At 38.6% G+C, this 26,226-nt stretch overlaps 1 protein-coding gene across 1 annotated transcript; it reads right to left on the reverse strand.

Moving 5' to 3' along the window:
- Nucleotides 1–107: 107 nt before the first annotated feature.
- Nucleotides 108–25,036, reverse strand: LOC104600037 (putative inactive receptor kinase At5g10020). The gene is made up of 3 exons (XM_010262831.3): nucleotides 23,874–25,036; nucleotides 10,611–12,272; nucleotides 108–851 (listed from the first exon to the last, which is right to left on the reverse strand). Exons 1-3 carry the CDS (start codon nucleotides 24,820–24,822, stop codon nucleotides 274–276), a joined length of 3,189 nt encoding a protein of 1,062 aa, XP_010261133.1. The 5' UTR covers nucleotides 24,823–25,036; the 3' UTR covers nucleotides 108–273.
- Between the last annotated feature and the right edge of the window lie 1,190 nt (nucleotides 25,037–26,226).

Raw genomic sequence — 26,226 nt, forward strand, 5'->3', positions numbered from 1 at the left:
AGCATTTAGAACAATAAAAGATAAACAGCTCCTTTCAAAGTTTTTAAGTGTCATTTGATTGAGCAATCTCATTAATGGCATTTGACAAAGAATTACAACACTCAAACTAACTCAAACAATATCAATCAATCAATGGATCAATAATCCCTTTACATGGAGAAAAAAAAATGAAAATTAGCCCACATTTGAAAGGCTTGGGAACCCTCAAAGAAAAGGAAAGGAAAAATAGAAGTCAGAAAGCAAAATTAATTCCAAGATACAAATACACAAATTTCAAACTGATATAGAACAAAGATCCTCAAAGACTTGTCTGATGTTAGGCCTCTCATTTACAGGGAGAATACACCGGAGAGATACGGCAAGCAAATCATCCATTGCTTTTGTTTGTTCTTCCCCACCAGAAATGTCTCTGTCAAAGCACTCGTTTACTCGTCCTTCATGGGCACATAGCCGAACCCAATCTGTGAGGTCAACAGCACCTGACTGGCCAGAAATTATGTCACCAGCACTTCTTCTAGTTAACAACTCCATAAGTATCACACCAAATGCATAAACATCAGCCTTAAATGTTGGCAATGGTTTTGCTGCAGAAGCAATCTCTGGCGCTCTGTATCCAAGCGCTCCCAAATTTAACATCTGCTCTGCAGTCCCAGCAGGTGTCATTAACCGGTGGAGACCATAGTCCGTGAGGCGAGCAGTAAAATCAGGGCCTGCTAGGACTATGTTTGTTGGCTTTAGGTTACCATGAGGCAAACCTCTATCATGGAGGTAAGAGAGCGACCGTGCAACATCCACTGCAATTTTTATTCTTTGGCTGAATGATAATGGAGAGTACCTTCGTGGCGTGGTCTCTACAAAGCACATTGATAGAGATTTGTACATGTCAGATTGGAGTCTCATTTTTTTTTTTTTTTTTTGCTGCAAGAGATTCGAGTCTCATTTATGAACAAAAAGATCTTATCAAATATAAACAATTCCTACGAAGTATGGAGTCAATGAAGACTTAAAATTTCCTAAAAGATAGTCTCAACTAAAATCATAAATACAGACATCAAGTAACTTTCATGCAAGGTGGAGTGATAATTTTAACACATTAAGAAAAAGATGATGCACTTGGATGATAATGGCAAATACTCATGCAAGGTGGATGGTCTAATTGCCACATGTTGTCAACCTTAGGTTGCTGTACAGTGCCTGAATTCTAAAGGGTTTTCACTTTTGACCACTGTTGCTGACAAAAAGAAAAATCCCATGTCATTTAAGAAAATATCTAGGTATCGGAGTTTCATGGATGGACAGCTGAACACTCGTACCAAGATTTAAGTACATGAAATTTCATTTATCAGTTCTTTAAATTAAGTTTAAAATACATAGTTCTTTTTTTCTTTTTTGCTGAAGAAAAAACAACAAAATTCCAGCAAAGTACTAAAATTTTAAAGAAATTAAAAAACATGTTCATAACCACAGCGTTGCTAGTGCCAATGTATGCCATTGGTAACAACCATATTTGAGTTCAATTACCACAAAGGAATACGTTTGTTGTTTAGGCTCAGTTTGGAAGGAGCACAAATACAAATATGTACAGTACTAAACCTTGTATTTGCACTATACATTTGTATTTCAAAACCTTGTACTTGCAACGTACATATTTGTATTTGTACTCTTCCCAAACTAAGCCTTAAGTTTGAGTGCTAAACCAAGTCAAGAAAACTAAAGGTGATAATAAGATTTTATCATGAAAGCCCTGATCACTAAGTATGAAAATGCATCTTCTAGCTCTGACATGACTGAAACCTAAACAAAATAAAAATTTGTAGTGCCTTGTGTCTAATTAATAGAGCAACTGCACTGATATGCAAGTTTGGCAGGCTGGGCCAGGTTTAAGATCAACCCAGGCCCTGTTGAAATTTGACATACATATATATATATGACATACATACATACATACATACATACATACATACATACATACATACATACATACATATATATATATATGTATTTATGTATGTATGCATGCATGAAAATATGTATCTCTATATATGCACATATGCATGTGTATGTATAGTCAGATCAGTCTAGGGTTGAATTAAGATTTCAATAAGGTTGGGCTGAACTCGGGATATAGCTATGGACTAGGCCCAAACCCAGCCCAAAAAATAAAAAGCCCAAAGCTTTGGGCCCAGGCCCAGCCCATGTAAAATTGCATGATGGGTCAGTCTGAGCTCAAGTTGTCCAATGTAATATTAATTGCAAACTACAAAATATAAATATAGTTGATCTCTGGATGCATATGCTTTTGCCATCTATTGAAGGGAGGAATGATTTTTCTCTATGAAAAAGGTTATCCAAGAAGGAATACACACACATTTTGAAAGGTCAGTATTTGTATTAAAGAAAGGGAAGGAGGGGGAGAAAGAGAGAGGAACCTTTACGAAAGCCATACAGAAAAAATATAAGTGATGAAGTCAGCCAGCCCAAGTAATGTACCACAATTACCTAAGAGCACCTTTTTTTTTTAAATCAATAACACTTTCATTAATTCATCAGTAGAAAATTTACAAGTGGAAGACAAACACACTTATCTTCCAAGAGTCACAAAGAACTTCAAGAAAGGAAAGAAGAAAATACAAAGATACAAGGACACTAACATTACAACTTAGCCCAAAACAAGGAATCCCTTTCTGCCCCTTGTTTTGCTAAACCGTCAGCTAGGGAATTAGCTGATCTCTTAATCCAACATGTCTTAACTTCCATCTCCCGCATCAGCCATTTGAATTTCCTCTTCTCATTGTTATACTTCCAAAGATCATTTTGTTCTTTGGTCAGCCACCCTATCACCACCTCTGAATCCCCTTCAATATAAGTTTCTTGATGTTCAATTCCTTAGCTTTCCGGGCTCCTTCCATAACTGCACATATCTCAGCTCTAAGGGAGTCACCCACTCCAATTGAGCCTGAGAACATAGCAGAGATTACCCCATTTTCATCTCTAAAAACACCCCCGATCCCTGATTGTCCTGGGTTTCCCCTACTGCATCCATCAAAGTTTAATTTCAAGAATCCACTAGGTGGGGGGGTCCAAGCCACACTCATTCCTGAAAAACTCCTCAAACACCCGCAAGAGATCATCTTTCAAAATATCCCAACAATCCTGATAAAAAGCCATTGTAAACCCATCCGGCCCTAGAGCTTTTGTTTTATCCATAGAAAACGCAGCCTCCTTGATCTCTTCTATATTAAAGCTTCTTTCCATCCTTCTACTCACAGGCCTTCTTAGAATAGATTTGAAATGCTCCACACAGGCCCTGGCAATCTCCTCTTGCTGTACTAACTCAACTCCATCTACTACCAATTTGGAGATAAAGTTCTTCCTTCTCCTGCCATCTGCTAGAGAGTGGAAATACCTAGTGTTTCTATCTCCCTCTTGCAACCATTTACACCGAGATTTTTGCCTCCAGCTAACTTCCTCCTTGTGCAGGCAATCCTCTAACTGTCTTCTCAATTCTCTCCTGAGGTCATTGTCTTCCTCTCCAAATTCTCCCCTTTCCTCTTTAAAGTCAAGGCTTTCAATCTTCTTCATCAAGTCTCCCTTTCTTTCTTCTGTCCTCCCAAACTCCATCAAGTTCCACTCCTTAATTCTTGCTTTCAAGAATTGTAGTTTCTTATGGAATTTTATCCCCTCCCACTCCACCGACGGGTTACACTCATGCCACCACTCCCTCACTTTGTTAATAAACCCTGGATGCAGTAGCCACATATTTTCAAATCTAAAGGGGGTAGGACCTCCACACCTTCTTTCCTCCTTGCATAACACTACGGGCCAGTGATTCGAGGTCACCCTTGGGAGAGCTCTAGCATCCAAGGTTCCCCAATGTTCTTCCCAATCCAAAGAGAACAGGAATCTATCCAGCTTAGAGCAAATGGGTCTAGATTGGAGATTTTACCATGTAAATGCCTTATGCGCTAGGGGAATCTCTTTAAGCTCAAAGGCATCCACAAAACTGTTAAACTTCTTCATGCTTTTTGTCACCCTCTGGTTAATCTTATTGGACTCTTCCGAGAACCTTATCACATTGAAGTCCCCACCCATGCACCAAGGCCCATCCCACAACCCTCTAACATCAGCCAGTTCCTCCCACAGCTCCTTTCTCTCTCAGTAATCATTCGGTCCGTAAACATTTGTGAGCACCCACATATAATCATCCTCTTGCTGCTTAAACTTCATGGAAACCGAGTACTTTCCGATCAACTCCTCCATCCCTTCAACCACATCCCTCTTCCACATTGTTAAAACCCCCCCGGAAGCACCCCACGATGGAGCCGCCACCCAGCTAATCCCCCTGGCTTTCCATACACTCCTTGCCCATTTGTCACTAAACTCCATTCTCTTAGACTCTTGCAACAGCACAATGTCTGGGTCATATCGTCTTATTACCTCTTTTATTGTTGCTCTCTTCTTCGCACTCCCAATTCCCCTCACATTCCAACTAAGGATCTTCATTCCGCTTCTTTTTACAAACCCCTTGCCACCTACCCGCTACTTTCCCCCTTTCCTTCTATCTCCTTTTACCTCGAGCTTCTTGTCTCCTTCTACATCTCTCTTTAGTCTCTCTACTTCACTCAACCTCCTCTTCTTTGTTATGATCTGCATCTTCCTATTCTATAAACTTTCTTTCAACTCGTTCAAATCCTCCAGCCTACAGCCCAACTTCCCTACAAATTCTGCTAACGTGTCTTCTCTCACCGATTCCACCACCCCTACCCTTCCTACAGAATCCCCTTCAACTCTGTCCACCTGCCTTTCCTTCCTCTCCTCTATTCCCACCTCAATTCTTTCCTCTCCAACCTTCCTCCCCTTACTGTTACCTCCCTCCTTCCTTGCTTTCTCCCCGTAAACCTCTCCATCTCTACCCTCATTCCTGTCCCTCCTCTCCATTAACCCCTCCTCTCTTCCTTCCTCCCCTTCCCTCCTCCATATCAGTTGGCCTTCCACATCCTTAAACACTCTTTCAATGATTTCCCACACTTGTCCACTTCTATACCTTTCTTCCCGCACCTTCCCACAATCCTTCCTTCCCCTCTCCCCCTCCTCAGAGAGCCTACCTACTAGCTTGGCTGCATATTCATGGGCTACAGGACATGATACAGGAACGGAATCTGGAACCAAAGACACTGGAGACACATTAGTAGCACAAACCGAAATCACATGGTTAACTGGGACTGAAGGACAAGCTAGAATAGGACTGCTCCCGGCCTCCTCTTGTTCCGAAGGTTGGTAAATAATTATCTTCCTGAGTTGGTTGGGAACTACTTCTGTCCTTTGGTCAACCTGGTGATCTTTCCACTCTACCCCTGGGTCACCCCTAAATAGCATATTCTTGTTCTGCTTCCAGTTTTCCCCTTCTGATAAACCTTGCGCACTCTGTGGTCTTGGGAATGAGATAATCCGATTGCAGTCTTCACCCTGGAATAATCTTGCAATATTCCACCCTTCCATATCACCTCCAGCACAGCTGCCTTCATCGTTTACATTGTCCACGCTAGAGCCATCGACAGAAAGGTCCTCCGGTTCACCATCGTCTTCACCGCACTGCACCCACCCTTCAAACTTCTCTTTCTTCTCTTCAGTTCTTCCCGTAGTGAAACATAGCTCCGGCCTCTCTGAGAAGCCTCGCACGGGACTAAGCTCCTTCAAGCTGCGCCGGGAGACCCACTGTAACGCCCTCTTCTTTCCTGGTTTCCGACGCTGCGCGGATTCCCCCTTTTGGCTCGCGGCTGGGGACAATGATAGACCGAAACCGAAGTCTATCATAGTCGAAACCCCAGTCACATGTTTCTTTAGTGGCTCACGCGCCTTAAAAACAATCTGGGTCGGGCCCGCTGGCCTGTTTGGGCCTTTAAGAATACCCTTTGCAGCCCACATGGGCTTTTGCTTTGGCCCATTTGTAAGCACCCGCGAGCTCACGTGACTTTTAAGGTCACGCGCGTCCAGCCCCGACCCCGGTTTGGTTCTAACAGGTTTAAGTTAAAATCTTCCTTGGCCCAACCCCTTTTCCCTGTTCAGAACAGTCTTGGCGCCAGTTACAACCTGTGCAAAGGACCTACCACCCTCCAAACTGCTCACTTCTTCCACACGCGAAAATCCCACCCCCTGCCTACTACCCTTTTGTTTCTCCAGCAAATGTTTTTCCATTTTAGTGAAAGTGCTTTTCTTGTTTGAATCCTCCAACCCTTTCTTGCCACGCAGCTCTTCTTCTTCAACCTTCTCATCTCCCTCCATACGAGCCTCTTTCCAGAGCATCGATTCAGTGGATGAAGCCAGCCACATTGAGTAGCACTGCCTCTCGACTAGCACCTCTATCTTCCGAGGTATCTCCTCAGATTTTACTCCATTCAATAAAATGGAAGCTGAACGAAGGTCTCCCCAAAAGGCCCCTCCTAGTGATCCTCCACACATCAAAGCAAAGGCTTCAGCAGTTTCTTGCTTCCACAAATGAAAGGGAAGACCTAGCAGGCGCACCACCACTCCATCTTCAACAGAGAAATCTTTGGAGTTTGAACCCGGACACCATCTTGATACTGTGAAATTTCCAAGCTTAGCTTGGATGTTTAAAGCCTCAACTTCTACTCTGTTCTCAAGCAAATCCAGCAAAGCCTTGTTCTTCTCAAAGGATGTTAAAATAAATGTGCTCTTCAACTTTAACCTTGCTGTTAACAGATCTGCAACTTTCCTCCAGTCAAGAATGGGAGCTGAAGCTTCAACTATCAATTTACTTTCCCAATCCCCTCTCTGTATGTTTACTCCCATTCTGTAATTTCCTGCCCCAGCTAACACTAAAGGAGTCTCTTGCTTAGTCTTGTTCACCATACTACTAGACCTGCCCATCTTCCTTTTTACTATTGCTTCTCTTTTTACTTACACTCATGCGTTTCAGCAGTTCACATAAGGCGTCAAGAAATGCCTTCCAGCCCTGACTCTTCCTTCCTTCTGGAAAGCAGATCATCTGCTTTCTACCCTTGCCAAAAAATTCTGTCAAGGAGATAAAATAACCTTTATGGTTTCTCTTACACTCTACAACAACCCTTCTTCCAGATTCTGAGAAAAGCTCTTCCCAACTATTTTGCTTGCCTTTGTTACTTGCACCTTCCACAAACTCATTGAGCCCTTCAATTACCCCCAGTCCTTCTAACAGCACCATCCCTCTCTTTGCTTCCCTGATCTTCAAGCTCAGTTGACCATTTAATCTCTGTTCCTCAAATAGGAGTTCCTTAGATTCAATCTTCAAAACTTTTTTCCAACGGCCTACCTCCACAAATTCTCCCATCTCAGCTCCTCCCCCTCTCCCCCTCTCACCCTCTCAACAACCTTCTCTTTGCTTCACCCTCTCACCAACTCAGACAATGGCACCAGATGACAACACTACCTAAGAGCACCTTGGGCGAACCAATGGAATATCAATTGCCACTTCTGTGATACGTCAGCAGAAAATGTCTAAGATTTAAGCAGGAATTTTTGGGCATTTTTTACCACCTGCAACCTCCAAGAAATTTCCAAAATATACTATGTCCCAAGTAATGGCATTTCCTAAATCTGTTTGTGTTTCTCTTCCCAAGGAGAAACAACAACAATAGTATTACACCAGTTGATCAAAAATTAACTAAATAAATCTCAAACAATGGTGCACAATAAACCTAGACAATAGTCATATTGAAGAAATGGTGTAATAGCACCAGTAAAGAAATTTCCTCTCCTTGTGAGCAAGGAAGTCTCTCAATTATCTTTAGATACTTGTAGGAATAGTACCAGAGGAGGCTATAGATGTGAGCAAGGAAGTCTCTCAATTATCCTTAGATACTTGTAGAAATAGTACCAGAGGAGGCTATAGAAAAGAAGAATTAATGAAAAAACAAGAAAAGAAAGGGTCAACCTAGAATCACAAAACTATTCACAAACCGGCAGATTCAGTATCCAGTCTCTATTTCATTTTAACCATCACTTCATGCTTTTTCCCTTGTGAGCAAGGAAGTCTCAATTATCTTTAGATACTTGTAGAAATAGAACCAGAGGAGGCTGAAAAGAAGAATTAATGAAAAAACAAGAAAAGAAAGGGTCAACCTAGATCACAAACCGGCAGATTCAGTATCCAGTCTCTATTTCATTTTAATCATCACTTCATGCTTTTTCCCTTACAGGTTTAATCTTCATTTTCTTATGACCACTACCCTGATTCTCTTGTATGTTAATCCAAGTACCGAGAGCTTGTAAGAGCAAGGGAAAGACTGAGATCTGAGATTGCCAAATTTGAACATACCCCAAAGTCTAGAGTGCCACCAGAACATAATAGTGCTCCAGTTTCAAGAGGCTTTGCACAGCAATAGAATTTAGATCCTCCCCCACTGGACCCCGACCTGGCATCCAACCAGGACGAGGGGATCTGCATACTTATCATGCATGTGGAAATCAAGCTGGGATCTGCTACCCACAAAGAAGCTGGTTAGAAGTGATGCATTCATCTCCATTCAGGACTCTCACCTGCCAACCTCTACCTTCCAGGCTGGAGACAGATTATATCCTTCAGTTTGATGGAAATTTTAGAAGAAACCATGATGACCTTACTGCAGCTGGTATTAGGGATGTCATTAGCAAAGTTGATGGGGAACAGCTTTGAGCTTTTAGTGGCCCTACTACAGCTACAGATGCAGCTAATGTTGAAACCAGCTTCAGATTGCCAATCAGCAGCTGATCAGAGATACAATTATAGAAGGAGACTCCAAGAAGGCTATAAAATGGGCCAAGCATTGGGAAACAGCCCCTTGGAAACTCTCTCACCCTCTCCCTCAAAATCCATGACATTTACTCTTCTTTGAACTGTAGTTTCAGATGGATTCCAAGAGAATGAGTCACATGCCAGATAGATTAGCTAAATCTTGGTTGGGAAGGGATTTCTTGTATAGTGCAAATATGCAGCCATTTTAATTGTATGGGCCCGTGCTTTTTTGTTTTTTCATGGTCCTCTCTTGCACATCTTCTTGTGTACATCCTTCCCTCTTTGAAGTTTAAATACAAGTACCTTTTCTCAAAAAGACATTACATCCATGGATCAGGAACATCTCCCCATGAATGACAACTGAGATGTTGCCAATGTGCGGCTGTAGTGTCTTGTGGGTAGAAGATCTGGAGGCGTGGAAAGCCATCTCAAAGTAATTAGAAAAGTTTCTAAGGGTGTAAGATTCAAGGGAGAAAAATGACAATTATTTTCTAGGTGACTTACAATTGGAAGAGACTCCCCTAAAAGGCCACATTTCCAGGTCTCTAGCTGTAGTATGAAAAGAATCAACTATAGTTCTAGAATGCTATGCAACTAGGGCAGAGAGGATTCACTGAGCCCATTACCTAGACATAATCTAAATATTTACATCGAAGAATTTCCAGACAACTTGGAGATGTAAGGTGAGGACAGAACATACCAAGATTGAAGGGGAGGAAATGGGGCAAGAAAGGAGTTATAGTGATCAGTTCTTTCTTCTCTGTATTCATAAAGAAGTAGGCGACATCGTTCTTAGCCAAGTTCATGTGCAGTTATCAAGTCTTGTCCAAGGTGGAATTTTCTCTAAGGAGTGCAATTTCCATGTTGAATTAAGATTTTGAGAGTAGATTGCCCAGTAAATTGCAATAACTCAAAAAAAAAAATGCATTTGTTCTATGCCTTAGGGGTGGAGAGTGGCAATCATCTCTTTTATTGCCTTTCCCAGAGATTAATATGGTAATGGGCCTTATGATTGCTAAGGTTACTTTTTATTCTTTAATAACATGTTCTTATTATTGAAAAAGAAAGATCATTCAGGTTACTTTGGTGCTCAGTTGAGTGGTCAAGACTCATGAGATGCTGCATGGTTAGAGAGATGTGATGGCCCAACTGCCCAAGTGAATAACAAACGTAATAGAGGATGACACTAATTGCCCAAGTGAAGTAGCTGTTTTCCATTAACATGTAATAGAAGTTTTAACAATAAAAACATTGTTATTTGATTTAAATTCTCAACTAATGAAAGTAATTTCTGTTGCTGGTAAAAAAATAAAATAAAATTGTTACATTTCATCAGGAAAAAAAAAGGACTAAATTTGTTAGCTTGGCTAAGGGAGGTGAAACCAGATTACCAGACCCAAAGCCTCTCGATCAAGAGAGCAAAGCAAACAATACCCTTAACAATTATTTGGATAAGGCAAGGATGATACTTCATCCAATGATAACACTATAAGTGGCAATAGGAGATAATCTTTTAGTCTACCAATAATAAGATTTTTTCTGGAATTTAATTTACCCCAGTTTGGGATAAGCAAAGCTTGAGTTCTTTTTGGGCTTTTGCCTTATCAACCCATGTATTCAGTTATTATCCATAAAAAAAAAAATAGAAAAGTTAATCCTTGATATACAGTAGTTCATGAAAAGGAGCAACTACCGATAAATAGATGTATGAAGGCAATGATCATGGCTCTTACATACCAAATGTATAGCAATATAATTGCAAACTCCGAGTAGAAATAGTTCACAATGCAATGATAATATTAAGGTGGAAACATAAAGATCAGTTGTTGGAAACCCTTACCATAGAGATGAAGAGCCAAGCTATCTCCATGGATGTAATCTGCAAGAACCAGCCTCTCTTGCTCCCTGGGGCCCCAGTAATATGCTCTTAATGGGGCAATGTTTGAATGTCTAATAGATCCAAGCTTTTTTGCTTCCTTGGCAAACTCTTTCTTATGTCTGACGAGTCCTACTCGCAACCACTTCACAGTCAAAATATGCCCACTATCTAAGGTAGCTTTGTATAAAGTTCCATGACTGCTTCTACCAAGGACTTCTGCTGGGGCTCTAGACAACTCCTCAGCTGTGAATACTAGTGAGCTATCCAGAAAGTACAGCTCTCCAGCCAACCGATCTGGTGAATACACATTTAACATCACAGGTTGCTCACATGCCTCAACAAAATGGGGTGAAGAAGATAGAGGGGACCCCGGAGATGACTTCAAACCAGAGGTTGCAGAATGATTATCTGGAAAGTTAGGAATCAGAGATTCTGGGCCTGTTTCTCTTCCCTCAGGTAAACCACACTCCGCAATTTCAGTCAGAAGCTCTTTCTGCCCAGGTAATGACCTTGCATTTGAAATCAGCAGTCGATCATTTGAAAAACTCATTGAGGTTGAAGTGGGTTCTATGTTTTTGTGGAACTTGAAAAGCGAAGGGCGTGTAAATTTTCCAATATCTCTGCCAGTCATTTGGCCTCTTGATCCACTCCTAGGAAATTCTTGTAGTTGCCAACGATAATATGCGAATAAAACAAAAACAATCATCACAGTGACGCCTACAGAGGCAACAATAATTGCTATTCTGACGTTAGCCTTTGAACTGTGACGTTGGCCTCTACCATTAAAACCCAAGGGCCCATTACTCTTTGAAGGCATGCCATTTGGGAAGATTAGTAGGGCATTTCCAGGATGAAAAGAAGTAACAGGGAAATGTACCAAATTGTCAGGAACTTGTCCCGATAAATCATTATAGGATACACTGAAAACCTTTAGATTTGATGGAAGCCCATCAGGGATCTTACCCTTAAAATTGTTGTTGGATAAGTCAAGGTACTCTAAGCCACTAAGCTTGTTCATTGCACTTGGTATCTCTCCTGATAATGTGTTCCTTGACAAATTTAGCAACTTAAGCCTCTCCATGTTACCTATTTCAGAAGGCAATGAACCTGTCAATAAGTTACAAGAGAGATCAAGTGATTCCATCTGTGAATAAGAAGGTAGAACCAATAACTCAGTTGTGTGTGAGCCTTGAAGAGGGATTGTTCCTCTAAACTTATTTCCTGAAAGGTTCAATTTTGTCATTGTCAAAGAAGTAAAGAAACCACTTGGAATAGGCCCAGTAAGCTCATTGAAGCTAAAATCAACTATAGACAATCTTGGATAGGTCCCGAATTCAGAAGGTAGTTCACCTATGATAGAATTACTTGAAATCATAATAGAAATCAATCTCTGAAATTGATTAGCCAGATTTGGAAAGCTTCCAGATAATGCATTTGAACTCAAATTGATAACCTCCAAAGTATCTCCCCAACCTTGCATAATAGAAATATCACCAGAAAAATTGTTTTTGCTCAAGTCCACCATCACGCATGTTCCAAGAGCAGAAGGCAATGAACCAGAGAGTATATTTGATGAGAGATTCAAAATTTTCAAAGTGGTGGAGTTAATTCCATGAACAGAACCTGTGTACATAATATTTTCAGAAATTAGATATTTCGGGCATAGCTTCAAGTAAAAGCAGTTGCCAAGGAAAAACACCAATAAAGCAAAGATATGGGACCATTCAAATTTTTATAGTTCTACATACTATATTTAATTGAGCAAAATACAGAGCCATATTTATATTTAATTTGCTCAATAGAATTCTACATACTATATTGAGCAATTTTTTATAGTTCTACATACTATATTTATGTTTGACTTCCAATGTTGAAGCCAAACATGCACACAACAAATGTTCTGAAAATCGTAGTCATAACATAAATCATAGGAAAATTGAGTTGAATCTTCAATTGTTATTGTGAATCATTAAATTATTTCTGTTTCTTATAAACTTGCCAAAAAGATTAAAAAAAAAAAAAGATATACTAAAAATTTAAATATATATATATAGAAAAGATAGGTTACCCTTATTTAATCCATGATCCATATCTGCCATATGTGCACCTGAAATAATAGTGTATCATTTGTACACTAGAAGCCGAAGATGATATAATCAAGTTCAACCTGAAAGTCAATTAATCCACGTATGATGGCCCTTATAATGGAAATAAACTCAATAGTCTGTAAGAGATCTTGAATAGCCTAAATTGTTTTCGAGTAGGGACCTTAAACCATGTCTCCATTGAAAAAAAATTAAAAGAAATAAAGAACTGACAAAGTAGAGAACCTAAATCTTGATTGAATTAATTCATACCCATCTTCCATTTTTCAAAGCAAAATTCCTTGTAAACATGTTTTTTTATCAGAATAATTTCTTACTACCTGTTTGCACTGATAAAAAAATAGACAAGTTTTTGAACTATTCTGTTTCTTGTTCCTCTACATTACCAGGTTCCCACCCACAAAGGTACAGTACCCACTGGTGGATTTTCTATCATCAATAGTACCTGTGCAGTTTGCATTTGTATAAACCTCCACCTTCAGGTTGTTGTGCTTCTTAAACAACAAACTAGTTCCAGGATACTTCTTCAAGTACCCAAGGACCCTCTCAACATCCTCCAAGCATGATACTTTAGGGGAATGCATAAACTGACTCAAAACCCCAACAACAAAAGCAACACCAAGGTGTGTCATAGAGAAATACAACAATCTGCCCACTAGCCTTTGAAACAGTTTCACATCCTTTAAAGGTTTTCCATCACAACCAAATAGTCTGTGTTTAGCAATGTTTAGAGAACTGGACCGGGCATAGAACCAGAGAAGGGAGAGGTTCACGGGTCAGAGGTTCAAGCGGGGTCGAACCGTGATGACATGGCATATATATATATATATATATACTATGGGTCACATAAATACTATATATAATATATTTTACAACTTTTAATGTACTTAAATATGGTGGATGGATGGTAAGCTTCTTAATTTTTAAAACAAATACCTAGGGTTCAAGCCTTTTAACTTGCATTTTCTTTAAAATGCGTGCATAATAATGTAATATGTACAATAAATAGTCATTAATTAGCACAAGTAAAGAGGTGGATTAGTGGTAATTAAGTAATCTGTGAAAATAAGAGGTCTTATGTTCAAATCTTGTTAACAACATTTTAAAATCTCACTTATGGACCCAGGCAGTTTCATGAAACTGGGACCGGTTCACCAATTTTCCAATTAAACCAGCTGGTCAGCCCATTTTCAGCAGGTTTTGAGCAAGTCCTATTATTGGGGTGTGACCGAACCAATCAGTGCCCCGGGTCACAATTCAACCGGTTCGACCAGCCGGTCCAACCCAGTTTTCTAAACACTGGACTGATTAACATCAATAGGGGAATCATCTGGCTTTGCCCCATTTTCTCAATGTCCTTCAAGAGATCTATGATGTATTTCCTTTGAGAAGTAAAGATACCCTTTTGTGAGCAAGCAACCTCAATTCCAAGGAAATACTATAAGGGTCCTAGATCTTTCACTTCAAATTGGGTGGTTAAAAATTCTTAGTTTTTGTATATCAGATCCCTAGTTACCTATGGTGATAATGGCATCTACATATACCATCAATATTGCAACCTATTCAAGACTCCTCTTAACAAAGAGGGCATGGTCAAACTGACACTATCTAAAACCCACCTGCTAAACCGCCATTTGGAACTTGCTAAACCAGGCTCTAGGAGACTATTTCTTTTTTTTTTATGAATAGCTCTAGGAGACTATTTCAAGCCATACAAGGATTTCTTCAACCTAAACAGTAAGCACCATGCCTTCACTGACCTTAGCATGGAAACCCAGTGACTAAACCATAAATCACCATTCAACAATGCATTTTTTTGTAGCAAATGACAGTACTCAGAAAGAATTCGTTTTTGCTATTGGGGCAAACATCTCAACATAATCAATGCCATAAACTTGTTTATACCCTTTTGCCACCAACCTTTCCTTATACCTCTCCACTGTCCACTAGCCCTGTACTTTATTGAGAACACCCATTTGCACCCTATTGGGCCTTTCTCTTTGGGAAGATCTACCAACTCCCACATGTTTATTTTTATGAAGGCATTAATCTCCTCCTTCATAGCATCTCTCCATTTAGGATGTATTAAGGCCTCTACAACACTTTTGGGTATGGGAATAATGTCAATGGTAGATAAGAAGGCATGATATGAGGTGGAAACATGGTCATAGGACATATACTGGGAAATGGGGTATTTTGTAGTGCATGACCTAACACCCTTTCTTTTTGCAATAGGAATGTCAAGGTCACATGTACGATCATCAACAGAAATAGGAACATAAGAATAAACAGGAATAATAGTACTTGGCTGAGATGGACTCACCTCCTAAGAGTCCGATGGTGTTGGTTGCACAATATTCAGAAGCTCCACATCTTTAAAACAGTGCTAATCTCTACGGCACTTACGTAGGAAGACATGAAAAGGAGTGGGATCAAGAATGGAAGGAAGGGTGAACCTGATTGGCTTGCTTCTCTTCCAAACAACTCTCCCCCTAGTGAGAAGCAGGATAGAATGGCTCAAACTCAAAGAAGGAAACATCCATAGAAACAAAGTATATACGGGTGACTAGGTCAAAGCAACAATAGTCCTTTTGAGAGAAGGGGTACCCCGTACCCAAGGAAATGCATGAAATAGACCAGGGATCCAACTTACCACGAGAGGAGGGCAAGTCATGAACAAAGGATCAGCAACAAAGACTCTCATGGGAATGGAGAACAAGCAAGACTGAGGATACAAAAGCTAATGGGGGCCTTATAATCCAACACTAGAGGGCATCCGGTTGATAACATAAGTTGCACAAAGTACAACATCCATCCAAAACTATGTGGAGTTTTCTTTCAGCAACATTGTTTTGCTGTGGAGTTTTTGCACACAAACTATGGTGAAGTGATCCATGTGAGGTAAAGAATTCATTTAGGTTGCCATGAAAGTATTATTTTGCATTATTTGATTGGAATATCTAAACCTCCACATGAAATTGAGTAAACACCATCAATTGGAAATCCTTAAAAATTTTTGGAACTTCATACCAAAATGAAAAGTAGACACTATGGCTATTCACAAACAATGCCAAACCAACCAACCCAATTTGGTCGGTTTTTCTTCACCACCGGTCGGTTTTGGGTTGTGAAAAGGGATAAACCGATAATTTGGTTTGGTTTCAGTTTTCATGTGTGAAAACCGAACCCGAATCGAGTTAGTTAGTTTTTGATCTCCTAGTCTTTCCCTAACTAGGTAATCCTTATCCTAGTTTATTCTTTCTAGTTAGTTACTTATTTTTAACATAAAAGAACAATAAAACATTAGTTAAATGGGAATTACTTTTGTCTTTAGGATTATTTTCCTTTTTTGAGTAGGAAATTTTACACCAAATATAGGGTTGTTCACAAACAATGCCAAACCGACCCTTCATGTTTGGGTCGATTTTGCTTAATGGCAGATTGGTTTCAGTTTGCTCTTTAAGTAACCCGACCAAGTCGGGTCGGTTGAAAAAAAAAATCTATTAAACCGACCCAACCCAACCCGTGAACAGCCCTAGTAGACACCGAACATGACTTAATAACAAAAGGAACAAATATTTCAATAACTCAAAGGCAGGGGTGAGCATGGTTTATTAGGTTAAAAACCAAACCAAATAAACCGAAATTTTAAATGAAAAACCAAACCAAAACCGAAATCGAAATATTGAAAAACCAAAATAACCAAAACTGAAATTTTCAGTTCGGTTTCCGGTTATTTTAGTTAAAGTCGAATTTCAACACTATATATATTTTAATATATTATAGTGTATATCTTAACATATAATATATATTTTAATATACATTATATTAAAAAAATATTTTTTTATAAATGAGAGAAGTTTTATTAATTCAAATAAGAAAATACTATCAGCCTAGGAAGAGGCACAAGATGTTACCTCCCCCGAGGACTGAATCAAATACACTAAACAAGCCCAAGCCTGAAACACAAATTACAAAGTAGTCCAAAACAGATCTCCCCTTGACACCCCTTGCTTGGCCAGAGAATCAGCCATTGCATTTGCTGATCTGCTGACCCACTAAAATCTGACAGTCATATTTCTTGTCATCCATTTAACTTTCTTTAACAGGTCCCTATAGCCCCAGCATGTTGTATCTGGGCTATTCATCCAGCCCACTACTACCTTGGAATCCCCTTCTACTAACAAATTGTTCACTCCAATTTGACTAGCCAGTTGTATACCTTGTACCGCTGCTAGTAACTCTGCCCTTACAGAATCACCTTCACCCACTGGTCCTAAAAAAAGAGACAACATATTGTTGTCTTTGTCTCTTGGAATCCCACTAATTCCGGATGGCCCTGGGTTACCTTGGCAGCTGCCATCAAAATTCAATTTTACCACTCCATTCGGTGGAGGTTTCCAATCCACTTGTGATTTGTTCCTAGTGGATACTATAGAAGCCACTGCTCCCTAGTTTCTCCTTAAGTCATCAAAGGAGAAATTTGCCAACAATTGTGAAGATTTCAACCATGAGATTGTCCTTGTCAATATGCATTCCTTGATTTCAGCAAGACTTCTTTCCTTTTCTTGAAATATTCTAGCATTTCTCTCTTCCCATAAAATCCACAAATTAGCAGCTCTGATACATTTCCACATTAGCTTCCCTCTTTTTGTCAATCTCCCAAGAGAAGCCGGAGTGAACAGCAGCTTTACTTCAGAGGGCAAGTTCCACCTGCACCCAAATAAGGAAACAACCCAGTTCCAAATATTGGCAGCAAAGGAGCACGATATCAGCAAATGGTTGCAGTCCTTACCCTTCACTTTACACATAAAGCACCAATTTGGGGACAGACACATAAAAGGTTTCTTCTTTTGAGAGTTTTCCACAGTATTGATCTTACCACAATAGGCTTCCCAACAGAACACTGCTAATTTGGGGGGTATTGGCCTTGACCAAACCTCTTTATCAGAGAAGACCTGAAAGGAAGGGTTAGAGCAAAGGGCTTTGAAGAAAGATGCACAAGTGAATGAGCCAACCGAGGTTAGGGCCTAGACTCTTTTATCCAGGTTAATGGGGTCCAAACACACCGACTCTAGAAACTCTTCATCCTTTAACCCTCTTCGAAACCCAAAATCCCAATTTAAAGCCAAAGGGCAAACCGGGGGGGAAAGGAACCAAGAACTGGGTTTCTTTTTAAAGAGGGAGATGGAATAGAGAGAAGGGAAACCGTCTTTCAGGGGTTGAGTGCTCACCCAAGTATCTTCCCAAAAAAGAATGGAGTTTCCAGAACAAGCATCGTACCATACAAAACTGAGGAATTTAGGGAGAATGCCAGAGATTGCCTTCCAAGGTGTTGTGAGCAAAGCCCTTCAAGATGCCCCCACATCCCAACCTGATTCAGAACAGCCATGGATACTTTTCACTACTTCATGCCACAACCTCTCCCTCTCCAAGGGCCACCTCCAAAGGCACTTACCTAAAAGAGCCTCTTCTTACTCACCACATTCCCTAAGCCTAGGCCTCCTTTTTTACTCTGACTCACCACCTCCCACCTAATCAAGTGATCTTTTTTCTCTTCTCCAAGTTCCCATAAGAAGTCCATCATCAGTTTTTCCAACTTCTTTGCCTCCCTTTTAGGAATTCTAAAGACTGACAAAAAATATAATGGCAAGTTGGCTAAAGTTGCTTTAATCAGAGTAACTCTACCACCCACAGAAATATAGCTTCTCTTCCAAGCTGCCAATCTTTTTTCGAATTTTTCCACCTCCGGGTTCCAAAACCTAGTTTCCTTTGGATTTGCACCTAGAGGAAGTCCTAGGTAGGATAGCGGCCACTGAGAGCAAGTGCATTCTAACAAGGCTGGTATAGACTCCATCTCCTCTCTGTTCAAATGAACTCCCACAAGACAGCTCTTCTCAAAATTTACCTTCAAATTTGGGGCCCTCTCAAAATGAATTATTAAATCCTTCAGATTCCTTACCTCCATCAAATCACAACCTCCGCAAAAGATTATTATGTCATCTGCAAATTGGAGATGGGTAACTGAAACTCTACTCTACCTATTCTCCACCCTCTTAGAGATGCAGCTTTATCCGCTTCTGAGAGGAATCTACTAAAGGTATCGGCGACTAAAGTTAAAAATATATATTATACAATGTATATAATAAATTATATATTTTAATACATAATATAATACAATATATTTTATACATATTATATATGTATTATATGTTAATATATATTATAGATAATAAAGTTCGGTTAATTCGGTTTTTTTTTGTTAACCGAATTTCTAAACCTGAAAACCAAAATCGAAACCGAAATTTCACAAAACCAAAATAACCAAAAAACCGAAACCGAAATTTTCGGTTCGGTTTTTCGTTTTAACCAAATAATGCTCACCCCTACTCGAAGGACGCATAACCCAAACAATTATGCCATAAAACACCTAATTCCTATTTTAATGACTCGACTGACCACTTGACTCTGATGTTGATGCCAAGAAACCAACCTTATTCTCGAGAATATAAAGGCCTTTTACCATGCTTCCTTTACCAATCGTTCTCTCTAAGGTTAAGTCTTGAAAAAACACAAGAACCAAGAAAGAAGGTTACACTACAATTCTGGGAGTTCGTAGTACTACTAATGCATAGTAAATTGAGAGGAAGATTTGGGACATGCAACACATTATTAGGGGTAAGGCCAGGAGGAAGGGATATTGATCCCCAACCTGCTATGGAAGAGAATAATCCATCTGCAAGCCTCACTTTATCCCTTCCAAACAAAGGACTATAGAACTGAAAAAGGTTGGACTTGCCAATCATGTGATTGGAGGCCCCTGAATCAATAATCCAAAGGGAATCAATGGTTACATGAAAAGCAAGGGTAACGTTATCTAATGTAGACACAAATGAAGTAGAGGGGTACTACTAGTTGCATTGTCCATCTGGTGTAAAGCCCCACCATAAGACTCCAGATGATCAGGAGAGGAGTTAATGATATCCTCCTTGGGGTCAGACCTAGTATGATGCTCTTGAGTAGTACCAATAGGCACACTACTACCCTAAGAATCCCGGGTTGCTATGTTAGTTGCACTATACTTCTTTTGTCCCTGCATGATGTTTTGGTCCTGGTTTTTTTGTGCCCACTGCGGCTTTCCAATGAGGTCCCAACAAAGTATCATGAGTGTGTATAGGGCATTGGCAATGTGTACACCACAACTTGTCCTTATCATCATACTTCTTGTTATCCCCTTTCTTCATCACATTGTTACCACCTTTTGCATCTAATGCAATATGTTGCTCCCCCTTAGTCGTAACCATCACATTGTGCCTACTCTCCTCAGACTAAACCAAGGCATACACCTCTTGGACTGAAGGTAGCTCACTACTCCCCAAAATCCAAACTTTACGGGGTTCATACACAAGATTTAGTCCCAATAAGGCAAAAGCTCACTACTGAGAAACCATGGTTTCAAATGTCGCCAAATGTCGCTAATGTCGCCCGACATATGTCGATGTCGAGGCTCACCGACATGAAAATGGATGGTAATATAAAAATTACATTATGTCGGTCGACATTTCCTATATTTCGGGTATGTCGACCAAATCGGTCCAAATAACTAAAAAAAATACAGTTTTTCCTATTATGTCGACAAGATATCGACTAATGTACATTAAAAATATAATATATTAGTATATTATATTAATATAATACAGTATATTAATAAAGATTATTCCATTAATAATTTATATTTAATATTTCAAATAGAATATTTATAAAAAATAATTAAGAAAATATAAAAACAAAAGAATAAATTAATTACTTTATAATATAAAACATAAAATATTTTTCAAGTAATAAAATATTAACTAGTTAGTATTTTTTAAAATATTTATTAAAATCAGAAAATGTTTATTAAATTTTATAATAAATCATATTCTACATTGAATATAAAAAATCAGAATAAATTTAATAAATTTTATACTAAATCATAATTTATTATAAATTTAGTATTAAAAATCATAATAAATTCATTAATTTTGATAAGAAATCAGAATTTATCATAATCTTAATACTACAAAAAGGAGAATCAGTTTATTAAATTTATAATAAAACATAATGTATTATAACTTTAATATTTAAAAAATCAGAATAAATGCATTTCTATTTACTAGTGTGAAATAAATATATTAGAATTTATAAGAAATCAGAATTAAAAATAAGAAAAGAAAATATCAGATAACCTTGTAAAAACATCAAAATGCATAATAAATCAATAAGTCGTCATTTACTAATTTGTTATTGATCTTAGTTTCTTAGCTTTATATAATGGTTGGGAATAAGATAATAGTCTAGAAATATGTATTAATGCTTCTTTTATCATTTTACAAAATATCTTTGCATATTTCCACATATTTCCACAATGTCTCTAATTTTTACAATATTTTCCCTCGACATTTCCGACATATGTCCTATATTTTGGTAAGCGACACTTCAATCGACATCGACATTTTAAACCTTGTGAGAAACTAACTTCTTATATGACTTAGCATCTTCGTCATTCTTCCATTAAATGGCCTGGTAATGGTCCAAATGTCCAATTCCTTCCAAACAAATGTAAGGGCTGATAATAGGCTGACAGACTGCAGTTTACTTGTTTATAGGTTGAGGACTCAGCTTGTAATTGATAAATCTTGGCATAATGACTTTGCTTAGAGTAGGTCGATTTTGCTTGCTCCCGTATCTCATTAGGTGTATGCCCACATGAAGTTCTTCCTCGTTTCAGGTTGCATAGCTACAAGGAGCCAGGACATCACCATATTGTTCTCCTAGTCCCATCTACCATATTCAGCAGTCCCACTTTTAGGTTCTTTCACCTTCCCATTAATATATCCAATCTTTCCCCTTGTTGTAACATAAAGCTTGATGCCTACAGACCATTCCAAATAATTTAACCCATTTAAATGTGTGATGGGAATAGGGAAAGCCATACTTTCAATCCCAACACCAACAACTCCAGAAGCGGATGATTCATCAGTTGCCATTGGTTCTACTAGTACTAAAGAATAAAACTGAAACAACAAAAAACAATCAAACACCTCTTCAAACACTCATGGTCAAGGTACTGCTAGAAATTCCAAAAAACTCTGCTGGAACACCAACAACACACACTGCAGCCCAAAAAAAAAAAAAGTCCCTACCCACTAATAGTCAATACACCTTATAGGTCAACAAGGGAACAGCACACCCATACTAGAAGAAGCCACACAACTCCTTCACAATACTGGCCACTTAGTTTTTTGCTCTTCCAATAGCAGGTCACAGCATTGAAGTGCCACCAGAATACTATCCATGGTTTTTTGCTCTCCTTCCAATAGTTGATCCGGTCACTTAGTTTGGACGAACACAATACAGCACCAATTCAGACCCCACAGTTGCACCACAGTACCAGTTTTCTGGGTTTTCTTGGCATACGACCAAGTGAAAAGATAGAACAGAGAGTCCTATAAGTATCTCAGACTAAAACAATTACTTGTACTTGTGTTTCGATCCAAGAGAACAAGAAAAAATATTCAGATGGAGCACTCAATCTGTTAACATAATTGAAGAGAGAGAGAGAGAGAGTAGAATAGAATAGAAGAGGAATAAGAAAGATTGGGAGCCAAAAAGATGGGCTGGTGGCACCCTCTTCTTTATTTATAATAGAGAATCAAAATAAAATGATGAAATTACATCTATACCCCTGTCTGACATTCTAATAAGAAATAACATAAAACTAACATGGGGTAGCTTTCAAACAGCTCGCTAACAGCACTATGACAACACTGTTAATAAGTGGTAAAGCCCGGCCCAAGCCTGGATTGAGCCAAGCCCATGAACAGGTCTGGCATCAATGTCCTTCATGTCCTTCATTGCTCAATATCAGGCCATCTCAACTACCTACTCTTTACTTAACATTCAAGACTGTTAGAAGGCTACTAATACAGTTCTTCAAATGTCATAACTAAAAGGAAGAAATAGATCTGGAAATATGAGTAACTTCCTGTCAAATATAGCAGGCATCTAAATAGGTCGATCACCTAGGACATTAAGTAATTGAGTTGAGAGATAAATTATCCGGCAGAGATAAATAAGCAGATAATTGTCTTAAAATAAAATTTCAAAGAGGATAACAGAGTACTCAACTTTTTTTTGATAATTGTGCTCCTCAACAATATAAGAATCAAGGAAGTCCTTCTCTATGACCAGGCATCCATTCACCTTCAGTCAGGTTTTATATTTTCTGTCTTCATTATATGTGGTCCAAAATGTAACTAATGAATTAGCAATATCAGTAAAAGTCACACCATAAGGTCCATAACAGAGCACACAGGATTGTTATTCAAGCAAAGATTGAAATACAAAAGCTAGCTTGCCTATGTTTTCACTGTCCATTACGAAGCCAATAATATGAAGTGTCAACAGGCAATCTGAGGAATAAGGTGGGGATATTCCACTCTTAGTTCTTCAATTGTTTTCTTTCTAAGATGTCTATCACTAATCATTAGTATGAAACTTCTCTATTTTATATCCTTGAAATCATTGAGGATATCACTATACCCCTGAATGAAAATTTGCTTTCTTCAGTTAACTTTGTCACATGTCCCACTACCATCAAATCAGATGCACCTTGACTGCATAATGGTGCATGCTGGAATATGTTATTTATGTACTGCTCATTTTGTTTCTAATCTTTGGATTTGTTAAGAAAACTCCACTGGTTTAAAAGCCCATAATAATTTCATAGCATATGTAATGATATAGTAGACTAGTAATCCCGTATCATCCATTTTTGGGGAATATAAGAACAAAAGAAAATCAAAAAGCTAGTGCAATTGTAAGATGGATGATAAGGCAACCACACATGACAGATCAAGCTTATAAATTTGTTAGCAGATTACTCACAGTTCACCACAATCATTTTTACAATAACTGTTACATTACAATTTATGTTAGAGAATATGGAACGACCATATTTGATGAAAGAATGTACGACAGAAGGCTGCAGAACAAAAAGTGGTCTGCTAATGAAACAAGCGTATGCACTTAAAAGCAGAATCTGTACTTTTTTCTCGTTTTCCTCTAAACGCTTTACCTGAAAAGCCATTTAGGCTGAGATCCAGTTCTTCCAACGGAATCAAGCTCTCAAGAAGCTCCTCCGGTATAGATCCATATAGCTGATTGTTTCCAAGCCGTAAAACTCGAAGATGAGGTAAAGAGCCAAAGGAAGGAAGCTCGCCAGCTAGCTGATTGTTACCGAGGTCCAAAACTTCCAAGTTATTAAACAACTTGACTGCTTCATCCAAAAAGAAATTCCCATTCAATCTATTGTGACTCAAATTCACATAACGGACAGTTTGCGCCAAGCTAGAAATGTTATCTGAACCCAAAGAAAGCCCCCCATAGAACATGTTATTGCTCAAATCAACGTGTTCAACATTCCGAAGCTCAGACAACACGCCTCCAATGTCCGCCCAAAGCCCATTGGAATGCAAATCCAAGACTCTCAGTTGTTGAAGGTTTCTAATTCCGCTGGGGAACCCGCCCGTGAAATTATTTGACGACAGATTCAGATAATTCAATCCCCATAGGTCATTAATCCTAGCTGGGATCGGCCCATAGAACCGATTTCCCGACAGATCCAAACGCTGCAAAGAAGCTATAGCTCCCATTGCGGGCACAAGCCGGCCGGTGAAGAAATTCCCCGATAGGCTAAGATTTCTCAGCATTCTCAATCCACTCAAGGTGTTGAACTTCAAATCTCCACTCAAACCCAATCCATCAAGAGCAATACCAGCAACCGAGCCTGAGTCGTCGCACGAGATTCCGTGCCAGTTCTGAGGGCAGCCGTTAGCTAACACTGAAGACCGGTCCCATGATTTCAGTACACGGTCAAGTGGATCATACTTGATTCCTTTTTTGAATTCCAGTAGAGATCGAACTTCATCTTCGGAGGAACCTAGAACTCCAATGAAGAACACCAGACAGATGAAGATAGAACAGAAATGGAGACGCATTTCTCTCCAAAGAAGAACCCTAATCATTCGTTCATGGAGAAATTCGTCGAAACCCTAGAAACTCAGAAACCCCCGAAATAACAATGGAGAGCAGGGTAGAGTAGATACCAGACCAGCAGTGCGGGAGAACTGAGAGGGTTAAAATAATAAATAAAAGTTAAAAAAGAGAAAAAAGGAAGTTTAGGGTTTTTATATTGGTGCCTGGCCAGTGAGATAGTGAGTGTATGCGCGTTTTTTTTGGAGAGAGGGAACGAGCAGAAAATTCCGTTAAATTGGCGGTTTGGTGTGAGAGTTGGTGAGTTAGCACAGTCTGTAAAGATTAACGAACAGCCAGCCCTCCATGGCAGGCCACTTACACGCCTTAACGGCGTTAACGCCGTTTATCTGTTTTTCTAATTTTGTTTTTTTATTATTGCGTTTAGTTTTAGCATGCCCAATAGTTTTTTTTTTTTTGGTAAAAAAAAACTTCATTAAAGAAAATGAGAGAACAACATAAATTAGAAAAAATCCAATTTTTATTACTAAATATTTTATCAATTGAAAAATAAAATTAAAAATTTGTCATGTATATTCTTTCTCAAGTGTTTGGAAATCAAAGTGAAAAAAATTTAATTAAATAAATTAAATTTAACAATAAAAGAAAAATAGAAATGCACTTTGTCAATTTCGTTTTAAATAAAAACAAATATAAATGAAAATAATATTTAATACATTTATGAAAAAATGGGAGATCCCCATTGATATTTTTTTGGGGGGGAAAGTCCATGATTCCTAGTTGTATATGAAAATTTTCCTTTATGGTGTTATGTAGTGTGGATGATAAATTGGTGGGTGTGGATTGGTCCATACTATACCACAGTCCAAGCTAGTATAAAATTTGTGGACTGATTTAATTCATATCAACAACGTCATTCTATAAGTGTGGTATGAAATAGTCCACTCCACACTTTTTGATTCTATATATCTTATATACTGTTTATGAAATAATCTACATATTTGATTATAAATGTTTAAGTTTTACAGTTTGGAAAAAAGACATTCGTAATTAAATATTAATTTTAACAAAAATTGTAAGAAAAATAAATTTAAAAAATAAAATATTTAAGAAAACAAAATAAGAAATTATTGCAAGACAAGTGGTAGGGAAGAATCATCTTCTTCCTCTTGCAGTGGAGCATAATGGTAGAGGAGAGCTTTAGGCAATGGAAGAGCTTCAACGGTAATATTGTAAGGTCATGACTTTTTTTTTTGGTCGAAAAAGGTCATGACTAGTATTATAAGGTAAAGAGTTATGTATCTTATCATTATTATATTCTCAAAACAATGGGGATCTAACTCAACCACGAAAAATATGTGTGAATGAGATATTAAGTTATGGACGGGGCTAGTCCACGATATATTATGAACTAGTCTCATCCATAACATACAAAA

Source organism: Nelumbo nucifera, chromosome 5, assembly GCF_055504915.1.
Source record: "Nelumbo nucifera cultivar China Antique chromosome 5, China Antique-T2T, whole genome shotgun sequence".
Lineage (NCBI taxonomy): Eukaryota > Viridiplantae > Streptophyta > Magnoliopsida > Proteales > Nelumbonaceae > Nelumbo > Nelumbo nucifera.

What these genes read in the sequence shown, in the direction of transcription:
- LOC104600037 (XM_010262831.3), bottom strand. Translation starts at nt 24,822, where the DNA reads ATGATTAGGGTTCTTCTTTGGAGAGAAATGCGTCTCCATTTCTGTTCT. An exon ending in CAGCCTAAATGGCTTTTCAG is followed by an intron (nt 12,273 to 23,873) that starts GTAAAGCGTTTA and finishes TTATGTACACAG; the next exon opens with GTTCTGTTCATGGAATTAAC. An exon ending in CTTGGCTCTTCATCTCTATG is followed by an intron (nt 852 to 10,610) that starts GTAAGGGTTTCC and finishes TGTGCTTTGTAG; the next exon opens with AGACCACGCCACGAAGGTAC.